Raw genomic sequence first — 18243 nt, 5'->3', positions numbered from 1 at the left:
CCCTAGTAATTATACTGAAATGTACAAAATATTTTGGTTTAGGAGATGTCTGGAATGATCCTGCCATTCAAACTAAGCTGGTTTCCACCAGGGAGTATTACTGACTTTAAAAGCCTCAATAGATAAATCTGTGTTTATTTTTTGTTGATGGCCTGTAAGTTCGGTGTAGAATTTAGCGATGGTGTTGGATAATAAAAGTACCAAAAAGCTCCTTTTTCATTTTTATTTTATTTATAATTTTGGCATCTTTCAGTGGAGTTCTTTAGAAGAGGTTGACACCTTTCGCTGGTATGCCCCTTTGGTGGGATGGAGATCAGCATAGTGGAGTAAAAATTATTCTTTCTGTTTCTATTATGATTTTGAGGAATGCTAGGATGTCTAATTTGAAAAAAAAAAAACTTATTTATTTACCATTTTATTTTTGGTTTGCTTACTCATGCCTGTTGGTCTCTGACGTAAGGTCTCTAATGGTGGAGAGAGGTTGTTGAGATGTGTGTGTTACAGGTGAACATGTTCAGTGACTGTTGAAATGAAGGTAGAAGCATTTATTGATGTAGTACATTTCAATAAAATTCTTGACATGTGAATTTATTTGCACCACACAAAAGACATATAGTAAATGTTACTTTGCATTTAAATTCTCAATAAGAAAATTGATACACTGCTTTTAAATATCGATTCAGTATCATTACATGAGTTATTGTGAAATTTCAGTAAATTCATAGTTTTAGGAAAAAGCTGCCTAATGGGGATATATAACTTTGTGTTTACCTGGGTTTTCACATCCATAGTAGTATTTGTCACATCTAAATGTTGCCTCGCTGCACGAAGGTTGCAGGTTCGAAACTCGGCTGCGGCCTTGCGTGTTCTCCCCATGCATGCGTGGGTTTCCCTCGGGTACTCCGGTTTCCCCCCAGATCACAACATACCCTATAGTTTATAAATTGTAAGTCGCTTTGGATAAAAGCATCTGCTAAATGAATAAACATAAACATAAATGAAAATATTTAAAGTAACACAGAGCAGTTTTCTGCTCCTCCTCCCTACTGATTGAAAGTGGAAAAACAACTGTCGTAAACAACCCTGCTACAGCCTGCTGTGGCTAGTGCTAACAACAAGCTAACACTAACATGAGCCAACTAATACTAAAACACACAAAGTAAAAGGATCCATACTGTTGGGCAAAAAAATTATATTGCTTACATGTCCAGTAGCAACAAAGCCACAAGTCTGTGATATTGTGCCTCCTTTAGCTCCCTCAAACTAGTGTAGGCCCAAAGAGCCAAAGCTATTTGCTTTGCCTCTGAAGACATTACTCTCTGGCTTTTACTTCGAGGCTGCACCATGATGCCAACAAAAAAGGAAACTCGTATCTTTTCTTTGTCTTGTGCTTTTAATTAACGATTAGCAAACTGAAAAAGCAAACTGCTAGCATAACAGCTAACAGCTGGATAAAGCAGGCAAAGACCTTCCCCTATAGAACACCTACCCTCTCCACAAAACTGTTAAGTGCAGTATGGGGCCAGTAAAGAGCTTCAGAGTGGTGTCAGAAATTAAACCAGCCAAGTTTTTAACCCAATCACTGAGGTCCATGTTAACGTTGTAGCTTACAGTTTACAAACTTTACTAACTATAGCGTTACTTTAAAGCTAATTTCAGTTTATATGAATATTTCTGTAAGGTATTTTTAGATGAACTGAAGGTAAAAGCAGATAATAAGAATGGCCAAAGATTGCTCAAGTTTTATACTGCTATTCTGAATACAAATAGTTTCAAAATCTAAATACCTTGTTCTCATAACTAAAGTTGGTTGATTTTGACCTAGCTAGTTTATGTAACAATGATTAATGAAAATGACAGGAGACATGCCATCAATAAGGGCAACATATTACTCAAACTGTAAAATCCTGATACTGTGTTAAATTCTTGAATACTTTAGTTAACGTCTTTCCCCAAACACTTGAATTAGGACTGAAATTGTAGAAGTCTGAAATATAGACTCAAATTCTAAGTGTGTGGCTCAGAGATCAATAGCAAATGAAGGCAAGAGTGAGACACAGGGCCTTTAAGAGAGCTATGAGATATTGTTACCAGCTTCATTAATGGTGTTTTGGACAGTAAAGGCCTCATTATAACCAGCATTTTGTCCAGATTTCACCCCAAATCAATTTTCTCTTGTTTCATTATGCACCTTCTTCTTATTAGAGACAAAAGGGTTTCTGAATCATACTTTCCAGTAATTGCCTGATATACGGGAGTTGTTTTAGTAAAACTGTAGTGTACCAGCAGTGCTGCCTGTTAGAATATAAGTACATTCTCAAAGTGGCTGTTTTTAAATTATTTGTTAATTTGCAAGAGTCATAATAACTTCCTCAAGTTCACAATGGGAATTTGCATTCTAAAGAGTGATGTGTGTAATTTTATTGTATTGATATCATATTATGAAGTCCCCCTTTTGTATTTTTTGAATGTAAACCTCGAACTTTCACTCTGTAAGAGTGCCATAATAATGTAAACACTCATTCAGTTGCAAACTTGGCTTTTTCAGAGCCACTTGAGCCTGTTCTCAACATTTTTGCCTGCAGCGAAAAACAGAAAAGAGCAATGGTGAGGGTGGGTGGATGGAGGGGGAGCTGTGGTGTGTCTGAAAAGATGAAATAAGACAACCACTGCAGTCTAAAATTGGCCCAGGATCATTACTGGCCCTGTCTTTCTCTCTGTAATTGAGGGAGTGTCCGTCACTTTGCTTATTGGCTACAGTAGCTCTCTGTCTTGGACACGCAGGGCAGCAAGCAATCTGCTGATTGCTGTTTTGGCAGAACTGTCGAGGTTTGTCTTCAGTTAAGTGATGGATGGATTCAAGGAGCAGCGTAGAAGGCAGGATACTTCTGTAGCTTGTTTTTTCAGTTTGAGAAGAATGCGACACGGATCCTGTTTAACAGATTTGTCAGCAAGAAGCCCTTTTTGATAATCATTAGAAAAAGATCAGCTGCATTTGCAAAAACAATCCCACACAAAACACCGTATCCATGTGGTTGATAAGTGTTGGCAGATATGAATCAACCGTTATTCTTTAAATGGAAATTTATTTGTGTTTGAAAGCTTTAAATAAACTTTTAAAGTATAAAAATGGTTTATTTTATATGCAGGAATTGTTTTTCATAACTACATTTTTTTTATTTAGTTGGCTGATGGGCTTTTAGTGCACCAGATTTTTCATTTTATAGTTTCCCTTTGTTTTAATTCTTGACCGATTGGAGCAGAAAGCAGCAGGAGTCAGAACAGAAAGGTGGACTGTAATTAGTCATCAGCTTTGGTTTGTTTTTAATAGGAGGGTGCCTGCGTGGGCTGATTGAAGCGACCCATCCAACACTTTCCCCCTGATCTTCCACTCGTTATTTATTTAGTAACCTCAGTGAACTGAGACGGCGCCTCGGGCAGTGACATGGTCGAGTTGGAAGAGACATCACGCTAGTTAAAAAGCTCGACTTCACTCATGTTGCTGTAGTCTGGTTGTTCAGTGACTTATGGATGATAACTGAGTGAAGCATGAATGGGTTTTATCATTAAACAGTTAGCTTCAGGTTTTTAAAATATAAACTTGTTTAATTTCGAGTTTCCATTTTCTTTTTTTCTCAGGTTGTTTGAAGGTGCCTCAACAAGAAAAATTGAGAAGTTGAAAACTCTACTTTGTTACTTCAGGAGAGTGACGCAAACAAGTAAGCTCTAAAAATGTCTTCTTTAAAAAAATCCTGTTAAAAGCTGTGCTATTGCACCTGTGACGTTTTTGTATATTATTTTGTAGAACCCGAAGGTCTTGTTACATTCACAAGACAAACACTAAACCAGCCTCCAAACTGGGAAAGGTAATCACCAGTTTAAGATTTAAATAGTTATTATTTTATGAAGTCGTTTTTTTGTCTGGATGCACCAATGGTTTATGTCTTAGTACATCTTCAATATTTCTTTTTTTTTTTCAGCTCTCAGATTCAGCTGACACGTCTACATATCACCTGTGAGGGGACTATTGAGAGTGAAGGATACGGCATGCTCCAGGTAAGATTTGATTTTTAAATTAGTTTTTTTGTTTGAAATTAGGGGTAGACAAATATTGGTCAGCCGATATATCGGGCTGGTATTTACTGTTTTTTTATACGTCCGTTTCGGCCAAAAATTGTCCTTTGAAACGCCAATTTAAAGTCAGGCATATCCTCAGACAGCCCAGTGCTGTTGCAGAATTTGATTTAAATATATTTTTACGTTCACGATTAACATCTGCATAATACATACGTACTCTAAATTAACTTTATTTTAATGTCTGACTTTAACACTGAGTGAACTTTAACACAAAGTTAAGATTTAACTGTTTGTTAAATTCAGAGTTCAAAATGTGATCCAGCTTCAGAAATTTTGTGCATAACTGATGTTATTAGTGACATTTTAATAAGGCTGGGCGATATGGCCTAAAATCATTATCACAATATATTGAGGATTTCACCTCGATAACGATAAATGGACGATAACTACAGGTATGCACAGAAACAAAAGTTGTCCACTAGATGTTTTACGTTGAGTCACATTTTTACGTGACTCAAGGTGGTACAGCTTCTTAAAGGGACATGAACAATGCCAACCTACACACATCTTTTCATTTTTTTAATTATCAAATTTATTGACATGGGAAAAATTTTCTCGATAAGAGTCACAAACTTCAATTACGATACATTTTCTATTTATCGCCCAGCCCTACATTTTAACATGAAAATATGGTGGAAATTGTCTGGATATCAATCATGAAAATCGGCCCAAAAAATCAGCAGTAGATATCAGCCATCGACTGACCATATCTCCTACATATCGGGATTGGTATCGGCAATAGAAAACCCCATATCAGTCGACTTCTATTAGAAATATTAACCAGAGAAATCAGGGAACACATAGAAATATGACTTGGGTAACGATGATTATTATCCAGTTCAACCTGGTCTTGTTTTCATCTTAACCCATTAAAAAAAATAAACCTGCCTTTGACCAGTTTGCAAAAGTGCAAATTATTTGAATCAAAATTGATTGTATAATTTAGTGCCTATGCATTTAAGTAAACACTTGATTCATCCTGTTGCATTAGCCCCTTTATTCTCTTGTATGACTGGTGCTTTTGGTGAAACTCGTGTTGACAGCATATGTACACACATGAGTAGCTCAGAGTGGCAAGGGTGGAGGAGAGGGCCCTTGGGTGCAAAATAAGAGAGGAAGGCACATGAAGGGAAAAAAACGATGAGGGCGAGGTCTTTCACCGGGATGACCCAGTGGGCCAGGAGTCCTACAAGTGGATTGACGGCTACCTTTGCAGGCCGGATGCTGGTTGTGTGTTGGGCTTCGATAGGGCAGAGTGGGCTGTCATCCTGTCACCTGGTGAGATTGAAGGGTGGGGAGGTGAGATTAGGGCTGAACCAGAGGGGGAAAAAATAAGTTGGGTGACTGGTTTGAAAACACACACTCTTACACATACAAACACACTTACTGTCACACAGATTGACGAAGCTGTGGGCCACCGGGCAGAATCTTCACCCCTGACGGGACGTATAAGTATCAGCATCGTGACTGAATAGACTGCTCTTTTATCTGTGCCATGAAAACAAGTACAGGGAATGAACGACTTAAAGTCACACCTAAATTTTTCCTGTGCTGCGACAGCAGATAAAATACTTAAGCAGCTGAAATTCTACCTGGAATTTGTAGAATTTGTTTGGCTTTAGTTTTTTGGATTTTTATGACGGTAATTAGAAATAGTACAAAGATGTACAAAAAGCAGCTTTCATACAAATGTCAGCATTCTGCTAATGCTAGACATTTTTGTATGATAATAGATTGTAGGCATCTAATTGGGTTAATGCTTTAAAGGTTCATGGGTCACTGATTCTCATTCTTTCAGGTTGATGCAATCCTTAAAGGTACACAGAGGAATAATTTTACAGTGAAATAATCACAAAACTATCTTATGTTGCAGTCATGTTTAAAGGAAACAGATTTCCTTTTCAGCCACTAGAGGGTTGTCTGTTTTTCTCCCTTTAAAAAAATCTGAAAATGGACATAGTCTTTGTTTGCAACCTGTGACAAAATGCTGCAGCATCTGCCTTTGTAACTCAACACCGGCCTGCAAAAAGATCCACAGTGGTGGGCAGTATATTAACTGGTAAATGGAGCAGCCCAGAAGTTGTTTCCTGTAGGAGGATCTTTTGTGACGTCAATGTTTGTGTTTCTTGCATTGCATGATGGTAGTGTGTGGCAAGAAACAACATATTTTGCCTATAATTCGGTTGTTTTGCACGTTTGAAGAGGATTTAGCAAAGCAAATGGATCATTCTTGCTGTGTGGTTGGTTGTTCGGCCCGTGGGACGCATGATAAAAAGTTTTATTGGAATTTCCTCCGTAAAACGACTGTAAAATATGAAAGAGATGATAGGAAGCGACCCAGAAGAAAGCCAGGACTGCTGCAGCAACAGTTTGTGAGGCTCATTTAGTTCATGGTAAGTCCTTGTGGCTAAGTATTTGTTAATTGGAGAAGATGGGTTTTATAAACATTCATCATTGTGTATTTTTAAATCCACAGAGTCATGCTTTTTTCCCCATTCTGATTCAGGCATCTCAACCCGCGATCATTATAATAATAAATAAAGAAATAATTAAGGACACAGATGAACTACTTTGCAGTTGCAGTGAGGATTTATCTGTTTTCTTTGACTTTTAAAAAATGGGACCCAATGCCTCCCTGCTTGACACTCAGCTTTAAGGGGTGGGATTGGGGGTTAAACCACCAAATAGTTTCAGAGTGTCTGCAGCTCTCGGCTCCCCATGGAGATGGGTCGAATGCGGAGGACAGTTTTCACCACACTCCAGTGTGTGTGACATCTATGGGACTTTAACTTTGCCTCTGGAAGCTAATCTGCCAGCTGCTAATCCTAACATCAACACTGAGCTACTTGCCGATATTGATAGCCTTAATAATAAAAGTAGTGATTGCGATTTCATTACCTTTAGCATATGTGTGTCATGTGTTTACTGGAATGTTACAAACACTAATGTTTTTTAACACTATGTAACAGCTGCATGATGATTGAATTAGCTACCATTTACACATAATCTGATTAGTTGACTAGTTTCCAAAATAACTGGTGTCTAGCAGTTATCATATTAATAATTTGTGGCAACTCTACAACAAACCTCATATGTAAAAAAAAATACTGAGGATTAACAAAGGTCAAAGTTTATTTCTATAGTACATTTTTAACAGTTCACACAGCCTCAAAGTTCTGTACAATAAAACATAAGCAATAAAAACAGTAAAGGACTAAAATAAAAACAAGACGCACAAAAAAATAGTAAGAACAAATAAGCTAAAATCGATTTAAAAGAAAACTCAAATGCCCGAGTCAACTCACATTAAAAGCCAGAATAAAAAGATTTGTCTTCAGTAAAGATTTAAAATGCTCAAGACTGTGAGCGGTCCTTAAATGCAAGGGCAGGCTATTCCATAATTCCATTAAGGCCATGTCACCAAGACAAGATCTTGGAATGATGGACAGGGCCTGGAAACTAGAACCATGGTTCTGGTTGGAACATGGGGAGTCAGCAGCTCAGAGATGTAAGGATGTACCATTCATTAATTTAAATACACTCAGTGGGGTTTCTTTTTTCCTTGTGGACCAGCGCTGAGTATTGACTGCAGGGTCTGTCAATCATTTGGATTCTGCACAGCTGCTCTGTGCTTTGTTAATTGTGGACTTGTTTGTGTTTTGTCATGACAGGAACAATTGTTGTTATTCTTAGACATTTATCTTCATCTAATGCGTATTGTGGCTCATGCATGATGAGAAAATAACAGTTGTTTGTTCAAATATTGGGAGGGACTGTTAACAGCACCTCACAGTTGTGCTCATCTTAACTGAAATAATGCTCATCTTTACGCCAGAGTTTGTGGTCACACTCAACATGCCTGCATCATCTTTATTTTTTTTTTTTCTTTAGGTGGACTTTGCAAACAGGTTTGTAGGTGGTGGGGTCACAGGACACGGACTGGTCCAGGAAGAAATCAGGTTCCTCATCAACCCTGAACTCATTGTTTCTCGCCTCTTCACTGAAGCTCTCGAACACAACGAATGCCTCATCATCACAGGTGTTTAGTCTTTTTCCTTTCTCTCTCTCTCTCTCTCTCTCTCTCTCTCTCTCTCTCTCTCTCTCTCTCTCTCTCTCTGTTACAAACACACACACACACACACTCTCTCTCTCTCTCTCTCTCTCTCTCTCTCTCTCTCTCTCTCTCTCTCTCTCTCTCTCTCTGTTACAAACACACACACACACACACTCTCTCTCTCTCTCTCTCTCTCTCTCTCTCTCTCTGTGTCTGTTACAAACACACACACACACACACACACACACACACTTACACACACGTACACACACACACACACACACACACACACACACACACACACACACACACACACACACTCTCTCTCTCTCTCTCTCTCTCTCTCTCTCTCTCTCTCTCTCGCTCTCTGTCTGTTACAAATACACACACACACACACACACTCTCTCTCTCTCTCTCTCTCTCTCTCTATCTCTATCTCTCTCTCTCTCTGTTACACACACACACACACACACACACACACACACACACACACACACACATACACACACACTCTCTCTCTCTCTCTCTCTCTCTCTCTATCTCTCTCTCTCTCTCTCTGTTACACACACACACACATACACACACTTACATATATATACATTTATATTGTAATTTACATGAAATCAAAGCACCCTTGACTTTTGCTGTTTTATTTATGCGGTTTACTCAACAAATTTTTTTCTTCATAAATGTTTTTGTGCTTTCTAATTTTTACCTTAGACTATATTGTGTTTCTCAGTTATTTTCTGTGATGACCACCAGGATACATGTAGGTTTTTGCCCCCCAGCTGGAAAATGTGTGGGGGCGTGTTCTTCATCGGGTAATGGACTAGATTCACATAATTTGTTTTAGATCATATTTATTCTTTAATTTTTCCCAAGCAGAACTGCCCACATAAAATTTATTTTGTAGATATTTATTAGGCGAGGCCAACATTTAAACACATATACCCTGTTGCTTGCATCTCCCAGTGAAAAAAATAAACTTTGGACTGACACAAGAAGCATCGTTATCCTGTTTGATGTTCTCTGGTCTTTGAAATGAAAACATGTATTATAACTTAGCTGTGTGTCAATTCAGAACTCAAGAAATGATTTTATGGATTCTCTTGGTGGAGAGTTCTTTGAACGTGCTTTCATCTGAAAGAATGCCTGATACATGAAAGTGATTAGACCAGGATCTTGGACCTCTTTCACTGATTTGCGCCGCTGTAGTTGGTGTGTCAACAATAAAAATGAGTAAACTAGAGCTTTACGAACCTCTCATCTGTGTTGGTGATTCCCATTAAGAAACACACCATGTAAAAATCAACTCTTTACTCATTGACGTCCGTTTCACATGACGCCAAGTTGTCTCACGTATCTCCAAAGTGACCTTCATTGGTAAGTCACTGTCCCTCTTCTTCCCTTCCATTATTCGCCTCCCTTCTTTGTCCCCCCTCCTCTTCCTGTCCACTTAACATTATTACATTTGGACAGAAAGGAATTTATTGCCCAACTCAGGTCATCGCTCCACTAATGGAATGAGCCCATTGCGCCATAGATTCATTAAAACCTTAAGAATATTCTCTGCACGTAAGCAGTGTTTCCTCTTAAACGCTTGTCTCTCTTTATGTTGGTCTCTGTTGCTTCTTAACGTGAGTCCTCAAGTGCATTTAAAACTTAAGCTTGACGTTACTTGAAAGATAAAATGTAAATGTGCGTGTCCAGGGGGAGGTTTTAGATCGGAAGGTAGAGATTTCTGATGTAATCGAGTGATGGAAGCTGGTATGGCAGGATGCTGTCATGGATATTTGCCAGATGAAATTGGTTTAAGGTGAGGGAGGAGGTCAGTTCCATTGATGGATGGAGTGATATAGATAGCCTGTTCCTAATAGTTAGAGGTCGCTTGCGTTTTAGAAAGCCCCCTAACTGGATGAGTTTGCAGTGTTGCAGTGACTTGTACCGTAAATGTGTGTTGTTGTTTTTTTTTTTACTTAATCGTAATTGGGTCTATTTGCAGAAAAAAAGATTTTGAGTACTAGTTTTCGTGCTGGAAAATAACAACATTAAAAACTCTTCAGGGTTTACTTTTCCCAGAGAAGTACCTGATATGTTTTATAGTATTTCACGTCACATAGAGTAAGTAGTACATCATGCCATACATCTGACTCCAGTTAAAAGTTTAGACACACCCATTCATGCATTTTTATTTGGGAGGGGTGTCAGATGTGCACAATGAGCACATTTTAATTTCAAATGCTGTAAACATGCAATTAAGTTATTCCTTGAACAAAAATCCATTGGATTCTTGAAATCATAGTTGCTTAGTTTTTTTTTCTTTCAATACTTTAGTTGCTGGTGTGAACTCCATTTGGCCCTCTTTAAAATATCAGCAGCTCCAAGCAGAGAAAGAACTGTCATAATTCTCCAACTTTACCAGTTGGACAAATAGGTGGGAGAATAAATTTTTAGTACAATCAATACAAACACACTAAGAATAACTCATATAATTCTCCTGAAAGCAGTGGGTGCTGTTGGCGGTTTTTCAAATTCTTAGTAGAGTGTTTATTTATTGTTCTGGATCAATTTTGTCACTGCAGACTGAGAGACAGAGAAAAAGGTGCATTTGAATGTTTCCTTTATAGACCTTATCCTGTTGGAAATCTGCAATGTTTATCATCTTTGATATACATTAACATAATTCAGGCTCTATATAACGAGAACAACATAAATGCATATTTCTAATTTGTCCAACTTACCTGAAGTCCTTGTTGAACTCTGTGAGGATAAGACACATTTAGATGTGAAAGTGGAAACTACTAGAAATGTCATTACTAGTGAAAGTTCAAATATTAGCTGTATTTTTATTCGTTCTTTAAAAAAATACTTGAAATGTAATGTTCTGGTTGTCAAATCTTTCTATTCATTTTCAACTGAAATATAATTTTCTCCTCTCTACTAGCAATACTTTGAGCAAAATGTATTGAAAGAAAATTACTCATAACATAACTTTACACCAGATGTATGAGCAGCATGTTATGGTATTGGCTCAGTATACACACACAAAAAAAAAAACATGGCACCTCTCAGATGCCTCCAGAACAGTGTTAATGTGCGGCTGAAGACAGGCTTGGGTTCTAGTTTTGAAGCACCGTGCTCTCAGAATGCATCGAGCTCTGCAGTCAACATTGAGATAAACAGATTCTTACATAAACTGTTAGTGCAAAGCGTCCAGTAGATTTGAAAATAAAGACAAATGCAGAGTACTCCTGGAGTGTGGGGTACCAGGCCCCTTGATACGGGCTGTTGGGTCCCAGTATGACTGGTCTGCATTGCCGACAGTCGTACTTTTTCCGGGTGAGAGTTTGTTTGTAACTGGTGCTGTTCATCTATTGCTCCTCTGCAATGAGAGCAGCCAGTTGAGGTGGCTCAGGCATCTGGTTAGGATGCGTACAAAATGCAACGACAACCTGGAAGTGTCCCTGGTGAGGTTTTCCGAGCCTATCCATTTGGGAGGAGACCCAAAGGAAGACCCAGGACAAGCTGGAGGTACTATGTTTCTCGGCTGGCCTGTGAACGCCTTGGGATCCCCTCGGAAGTCTGGATCTCTGCTTAGGCTGCTGCCACTGCGACCCGACCCCAAATAAGAGGATGAAAATGGATGGATAGATTGGATGGACAAATGCAGAGTTGCGATAGCTTGAACGTTACGTCTTTACGGTAACCGAAGAGCTCATTTGCTTGCTGCATCTTTCAAGGAGAGCATTGGTTTGTTATTCAACATGGATGATGAAGCTTTTATCCTGGCAGTGGAGAGTCACAACATTATATGCATGAAGTTTTGAGTTTCCAGAACAAAATTACATCACAAGAGACAAAATTTTGCATTTGTAACACTGAGCTGATAACAATAGATTTAAAAAAAAATTTAAAAAATCAATTCTTGCCAATAAAATAATTTACGGTTTATCACATTTGATAAATGTTTTACAGGCGTAACTATGGTTGAATTATTCTGCACTACTCTGCACTTTTGTGCACTATTCACATCTATTCTTATTGTGGCTAGAAGCTTTTAATTTCAAAGCCTAAAGCAGATTACTTATTAAATCAATGGGGTTTATCCAATAGAAGCCGATACTGTATACTCACATGGGGAGCATAGAAAGCACTAAATCTGATTTAGGAAATAAGGCGCTGAAACAGATTTAGACCCGCTGTGTGCTCCGACTGCTGGGCGCTGAATAACATAATGCCACCCCCTGGCTTTGTCTTTCCTGTCCCCTCAGGATCTGAACAGTACAGCAAATATTCTGGTTATGCTGAGAGTTACAAATGGGTGGAGAGCTACAAAGATGAGACACCCAGGTATTTTTCTGTTCCCATGACGAATTAAAACATTTGACTTACTCTCTTGTAAAAGGAAAAAGTGTTAGAGTTGAAATCAGATGCTCTGTTTTTGTTTTATTTTCAGGGATGACTGGCAGAGGAGGTGTACAGAGATTGTGGCCATTGATGCTCTTAGATACAGACACTTTCTAGAGCAGTTTCTTCCTGAAAAGATAACCAGAGAGCTAAATAAGGTGAGAAAAATCCACCAGTTGTGACTCATATAGGACTCAGAAGTGGAAGAAAAATTGGCCAAAACTTTACAACTATGCATTATTTTTTCCAGGCGTATTGTGGATTCTATAGAAACAACGCTAACGTCAAGCACCTCTCTGCGGTAGCTACAGGCAACTGGGGCTGTGGAGCTTTTGGTGGCGACACAAGACTCAAAGGTACCTTTGGTAGACAAAGTGCAAAGAAAACAATAATTTTACATAAAAAACTGGAGTGTAAACCTGTACATCAGAATACTTTGGATTCTTAATTAGCAGAAAATGTTTGTAACTCAGACATGATCATCCACTCATTTGTTATGCTTGTCCAGTCATCGGCGCTCCTGCTGAAGAGACGCACAGATGCTGGTATGTCTCAAACCCTGTTTAGTCATTTAGGAGCTATCCCAATGAGCCAGTCTCCCATACCTCGTCCAGTGATTGATTATTGAAAAGGGACGCCATAAATTTCAGCTGATACATTACTCTGTGGGCTTACACAACATTACTTTTCATAAACAGAGGGTGTATGCTGTCTGCTTGAATGCATAGGGGACATTATTGCCATTGACATGATGGGACTGTGTTGTACTGGAACACAAATCTAAGCAACATATCGCATATTTCCAACAAATCTAACATAAAATTAGAGTTACTTTGCATTAGGGCTGCACGCTTTAGACAATGCGTGATAACAGCAATTAATATTGTGATGATGATATGACTTGCAATAATCAAACAAATAATTAACATTAGTACAAAAAAATCAAAAACAAAGAAATTAAAATCAAAAATTACAAAAAAATATAAAGAAATAGGAAAAGCAAAAATTGTAATGAAAAGATGTGAAGAAAGGGGAAGAAAAAAAAACGAACAAGAAAAAGCAATCAGTTGATCCTGGAAAAACAGAATCAGCAGAAAGATCAGAACAAAGCTAACTCAGGTGTTTGCTAACCATCCAAAGAAGTGTGGTCCACCTAGGGGGTGTGTATCTAACATACCTGATTGGAAGAATTCAATCAGGTGAAGAATTGTGTTTGATTTGTCAAAAATGTCACGCTTCCGTTTGATTGACAAAATGCTTTATGTGTAGCAAACATTTGAGCTGGCCATTCATTGCAGTGATTTTTGTTCTTTGCGAAAATCATGTAGCGCCTGCCAGTGTCACGATGGCGATACATTTGCGATGTACTGTTCAGCCCTACTGTGCATACATTTTTTGGTAAACAGAAAATATAAAGTACCCTGTAATCCCTGGAACAGCTTGAGCTGGTATTTTAACTGTAACTGTATTTTACATACAATTCCTCAAGCTGACCTGAGATATGTGAGCTACGTAACACAGAGTTGTTGTGGATATTAAAAACATTTTGCAAATGAGTTGTATATCTTGTATGCTTATCGGGCAAAAATCTCTAATGACTATTTTAAATATTTAAAAGCTCTGAGAGCTCATTTTCCATAGACTCAAAGATTGAGTGCTGTTAATGAGGCTGTTCTAGCAGCGGGATATTATTTACTCTTCTGAAACAAATAGCTTTTACTGCTCATTTAATTTCTACTTGAAACAATACCTTATCTTGTTGATTGACCAATTACTTAGTTTGACATGAGTTTCACTGGTCAATGATGTCTTTATAGTCAAATTCTGAAGCTAATGATGCTAATGCATGTGAATAATGTTGGATATATTTCCCTTTAGCCTGCCACTTCTTTTCTTTTCAGCTCTGATTCAGATGATGGCGGCCGCAGAGGCTGGGAGAGATGTAGCATACTTTACATTTGGAGATGCTCAGCTCATGAGAGATGTCCATGAGATGCACACTTTTCTCACTGAGAGACAAGTCACTGTTGGTAAGACACACAACAAAAATATTTACAATTGGGGATCTTCTAATCATATTGTTTTGACTCCAATCCGAGTCTAGACCATTTGATTTTTTTGATACCGAATCCCTATCCGATACTTCAACAATGTATTGAAATAAGGAGAATACGTCCAAGTTGTCATTTAAGTTTCTTATGTTGTTATATATTATTTTTTTATGAATTTCATTTCCTCAGTTTATCTGCCAGAAATGTTTTTTTGTTGTTGCTCTAAATAGACTTTCTCGCCCAGATTTAGTGAAAAATCTAATTATCCTGTAGACACCTAGAAGTTCATTGCATCTTTTTTACAGGTTTCAGGAAGGTTTTCATCTTTGAATTCACTTAATTCCTGAAATGTTGAGTTCTTCCAGTGTCACAAAAAGCAAGGCAACTCTACCACATCAAACAGCACCATGTTTCCCTGTTATTACTGTATGGAGCTTTTTCTTGGTGTAAATAACCAGATCCATGTCAGCTTTGGTTTCTTTTGTCCAAACCACAGATCCCAGATGATCGCAGCTTTTCACTCCCCTGCTGACCAACATTGTGCCAAAGACAATACGCAAATGCTCTAAAAATAATCGTATCAGCCATGTTAGAAATGGGAATCCTTCAGGGCTTTTACACCGCACACAGGTCATGCGTGTGGACATGAATACAGAGACAGTGTCTATAGAAATAACAGAATGCAAGTGATTCCACCTCATGAACCATAGCTTCCTTCCCTGCCATAGCTGTAGAGTAGATTACTGCCTGAACTGACCCCAGCCTTGCCTCTCCCCTCCCCCTCTCTTCATTTTTCTTTTCCTGACATTTATTGAAGCCTTTCAGAGAAATGCCCCTCTAGCCATCCATTTCCTAAAGTGGAGCTACAAAGGGGAGAAAAAAGCTATGGCATGTGCGTGTATGTGATTTATAAATGATCCCAAACTCACTTACATCCCCCCCCCCCCCCCCCCCCCCCGGTATAGTTTTAGTCTTTACTTCTTTGTTTGTCAGCCTGTTCGTGTGTTTAGTTTCTTTTGCCCAAATTTTATGTTTTCCACTGTAGCACGATGGATTGGCCACAATTTTGTTAAATGATCAATAAGCTGTGATATTCCATATAAATATGAATTATCAATCTGATTGGCCTTTGAATATTTCATTTAATATTACCTTAGGTTCTTTGGACTATTCAGGGAACACACACCTCATATTAGAGTTAAGGACATAGTTTATAAAAAATCAATTCACTCTGTCTTTCTAAACTAATGATTATACATGACAAATTATGAATAATAGTTGTACAAGATAACAGACAATGAATGAAATGTATATGTTTATGTAGCAAAACCTTATTAAGTATCTGAGAGATCTTGTGATGTCTGGGTTGTAAAATCTGTTTCACTGTATGGTTTATCAAGCTATCAATTAGTCATAAAACCATCCGACACCAGTGTGCCAATCTATAAACTCTTTGTGTCGAAGGCCCTCGTGGGATCCAGGGAGTCAAGAGGTTGGTATGGACAATCTGCCGGTAGCGTGGACCTCTGGGTAATGGAACCCGTAGTTCAGTTCTGAGTATGACCCGTCTGCTCTGAGATACCCTCCAGGTGACAGCAGGAAGCTGTCGTATCTATTTTGCATCTGATACCACTCACAAGCGTGGCAAAGAGGCTTGAGTTTGAGTCAAAAGAGAGAGTGGTTCCAAATGCTTGCTCACCCGGTCGGCCGAACCGGGAGGCGGCTGAGAACTGGCTAGATCAGGATGTGACCTAGCCTTTATTAACAATTGTTGACAAATTTAGACAAATCAGAATGTGATAAGTTTAAAGGCGTTACCAAAATACCTCAGGAAATAACTCCTTCACTCAGATACTAAGAGATTTTTCTTAGTTTGAAGTTAAAATGTTAGATTATGTGAAGCACAAATGTTTAACCATTAATGATAATATGATGATATTACTGTGTTCACACCGATAGATTAAATGATTCAAATCAACAAATACTAATCTGGTGTAATTTCAGATCTGGAATGAGTCATTACAGGAAACATTCATTTTAACCATTAATATAAAGTAGGACACATTATTAAAACATTTTGGGTTTAAACAAATTGTCATTTCAACAAAATATGATTATATGAAGTTTTAAAGTCATTATATGAGCCAGGGACGATGGACTTTATTCAAAGCAGATAGATGAGAGGTCCTGCGTCTCTTGCAGCCTTGATGATGTTCTGGCATACCACGGAATAAATTAAGAATATCTGCTTAATTTCATAGACTTCATATTGGCACCACAGTGTCAGATTGACCTGTATGAAGAAGTTTGGCCTTCAATTTAAAAGTTAACTTCTGGTCATTTTGGTGAAATACTTGGCCATTTGGTACGCTACACTGCACAATCCATACATTTTCCTTCTCTTGACCCCTGCATCTCATCCTCATCCTGTCTGTCCTGCTCATCACTGTTCTCTTTTCCTATTCCAGGCCAGCTGTACGTCCTTTTTGACCACTACTTCAATGAAATGTGCAAAAACTGCCACACAAGTCGACCTGTCGTCAGCCTCTATGAATTCATCTACAGTAAAGTCTCCTGTCCTGCAATGTTCAGCCCCGCTCAGAATTCTGGGATGTCGCCTTTGTCATCAGATGCTCACTAACAGAAGGACTGCTGTGAACTTTGTTCCACTTTGTGTTTCTGTAAGACAGATTCCAGGTTCTCAAACTGTACCATGCTCTCTCTCTCTCTCTCTCTCTCTCTCTCTCTCTCTCTCTCTCTCTCTCTCTCTTTCTCTCTCTCTCTCACACACACGCACGCACACACACACACGCACGCACGCCCTTTAAGTTTGTGGTTCCAACTCACAAACTACCAAAGCAGGACTTTGCCTTTAAAGCTGACAGTTTTACAGGAGCCTCATAGCTTGACACAACAACTGATCCTATAGCAATAGTAAACTCTTGTTGCTGTTAGCGGCCTCTATTTAATGTAAATCTGATCTTGAATAAAAAAAATAAAAAGATAAACTTAAAATGGCCAAATATTTATTGTATGCATGACTGCGGTGATGTTTCACCATTGATGGATTGATGAAGACACGATATTCCTTCCAGGTTATCTTGTCCTACTTGGTCATTGCTCCTGCTTTTGGATGATTTGTTGTTTGTGGTGACCGTACTCAGGCTGTGGTGTCAGTGTAGAGAGATGATGCCATACTGTAGTCTATGCATGGATAACATTAATTTATCAAGTAATCTCCAAATATTGCTATTTCTTTTGTATCCTCTGTGATGTTTTAAGTTCAACATATATGATTTTTCTGGTTTGTTTAAACGAGGAAAATCACGTTCCACGGCTATTAAATCCATCTCAGATGGAACATTTACGGTCAGTTCAGGTTGACCTTAATTTATATTCAGAGAAAATGTAAAGTTATCAAATATAATTAGTGGTAACCACATTATTATTACTGTATAGATGGGGAAACAAAAAGAAATGCACAGGAATCATCATTTTTGTTAGGATTTTTTCCTTATGTGGGTTTGTTCTTCATTTACAGTATTTTCTTACCAACAATTATGATTTATTGAGTGATTGGTTTTAAACTAAGG

At 38.3% G+C, this 18243-nt stretch overlaps 1 protein-coding gene across 3 annotated transcripts in view; it reads left to right on the top strand.

Annotated features, from left to right (window-relative positions):
• The window catches only part of parga (poly (ADP-ribose) glycohydrolase a), a 31168-nt gene extending 13210 nt beyond the window's left edge, over positions 1 to 17958 (top strand). For 2 of the 3 annotated variants that reach the window (XM_015944754.3, XM_015944753.3), the window contains exons 10-18: positions 3640 to 3719; positions 3806 to 3866; positions 3981 to 4056; positions 8029 to 8176; positions 12464 to 12542; positions 12649 to 12757; positions 12850 to 12955; positions 14501 to 14629; positions 17119 to 17958. In XM_015944754.3, the coding sequence (XP_015800240.1) occupies positions 3640 to 3719; positions 3806 to 3866; positions 3981 to 4056; positions 8029 to 8176; positions 12464 to 12542; positions 12649 to 12757; positions 12850 to 12955; positions 14501 to 14629; positions 17119 to 17291 (961 nt within the window). In that variant the 3' untranslated portion in view covers positions 17292 to 17958. Of the gene's footprint in view, positions 1 to 3639; positions 3720 to 3805; positions 3867 to 3980; positions 4057 to 8028; positions 8177 to 12463; positions 12543 to 12648; positions 12758 to 12849; positions 12956 to 13107; positions 13145 to 14500; positions 14630 to 17118 lie in introns of all 3 variants that reach the window. The other variant, XM_070542006.1, reaches the window with a different exon arrangement.
• The last annotated feature ends 285 nt before the right edge of the window (positions 17959 to 18243 follow it).

Source organism: Nothobranchius furzeri, chromosome 12 (assembly GCF_043380555.1).
Source record: "Nothobranchius furzeri strain GRZ-AD chromosome 12, NfurGRZ-RIMD1, whole genome shotgun sequence".
Classification (NCBI taxonomy): Eukaryota; Metazoa; Chordata; class Actinopteri; order Cyprinodontiformes; family Nothobranchiidae; genus Nothobranchius; species Nothobranchius furzeri.
Note: the sequence above shows the minus strand (reverse complement) of the source record. Positions and strands in the feature narration are given on the sequence as shown.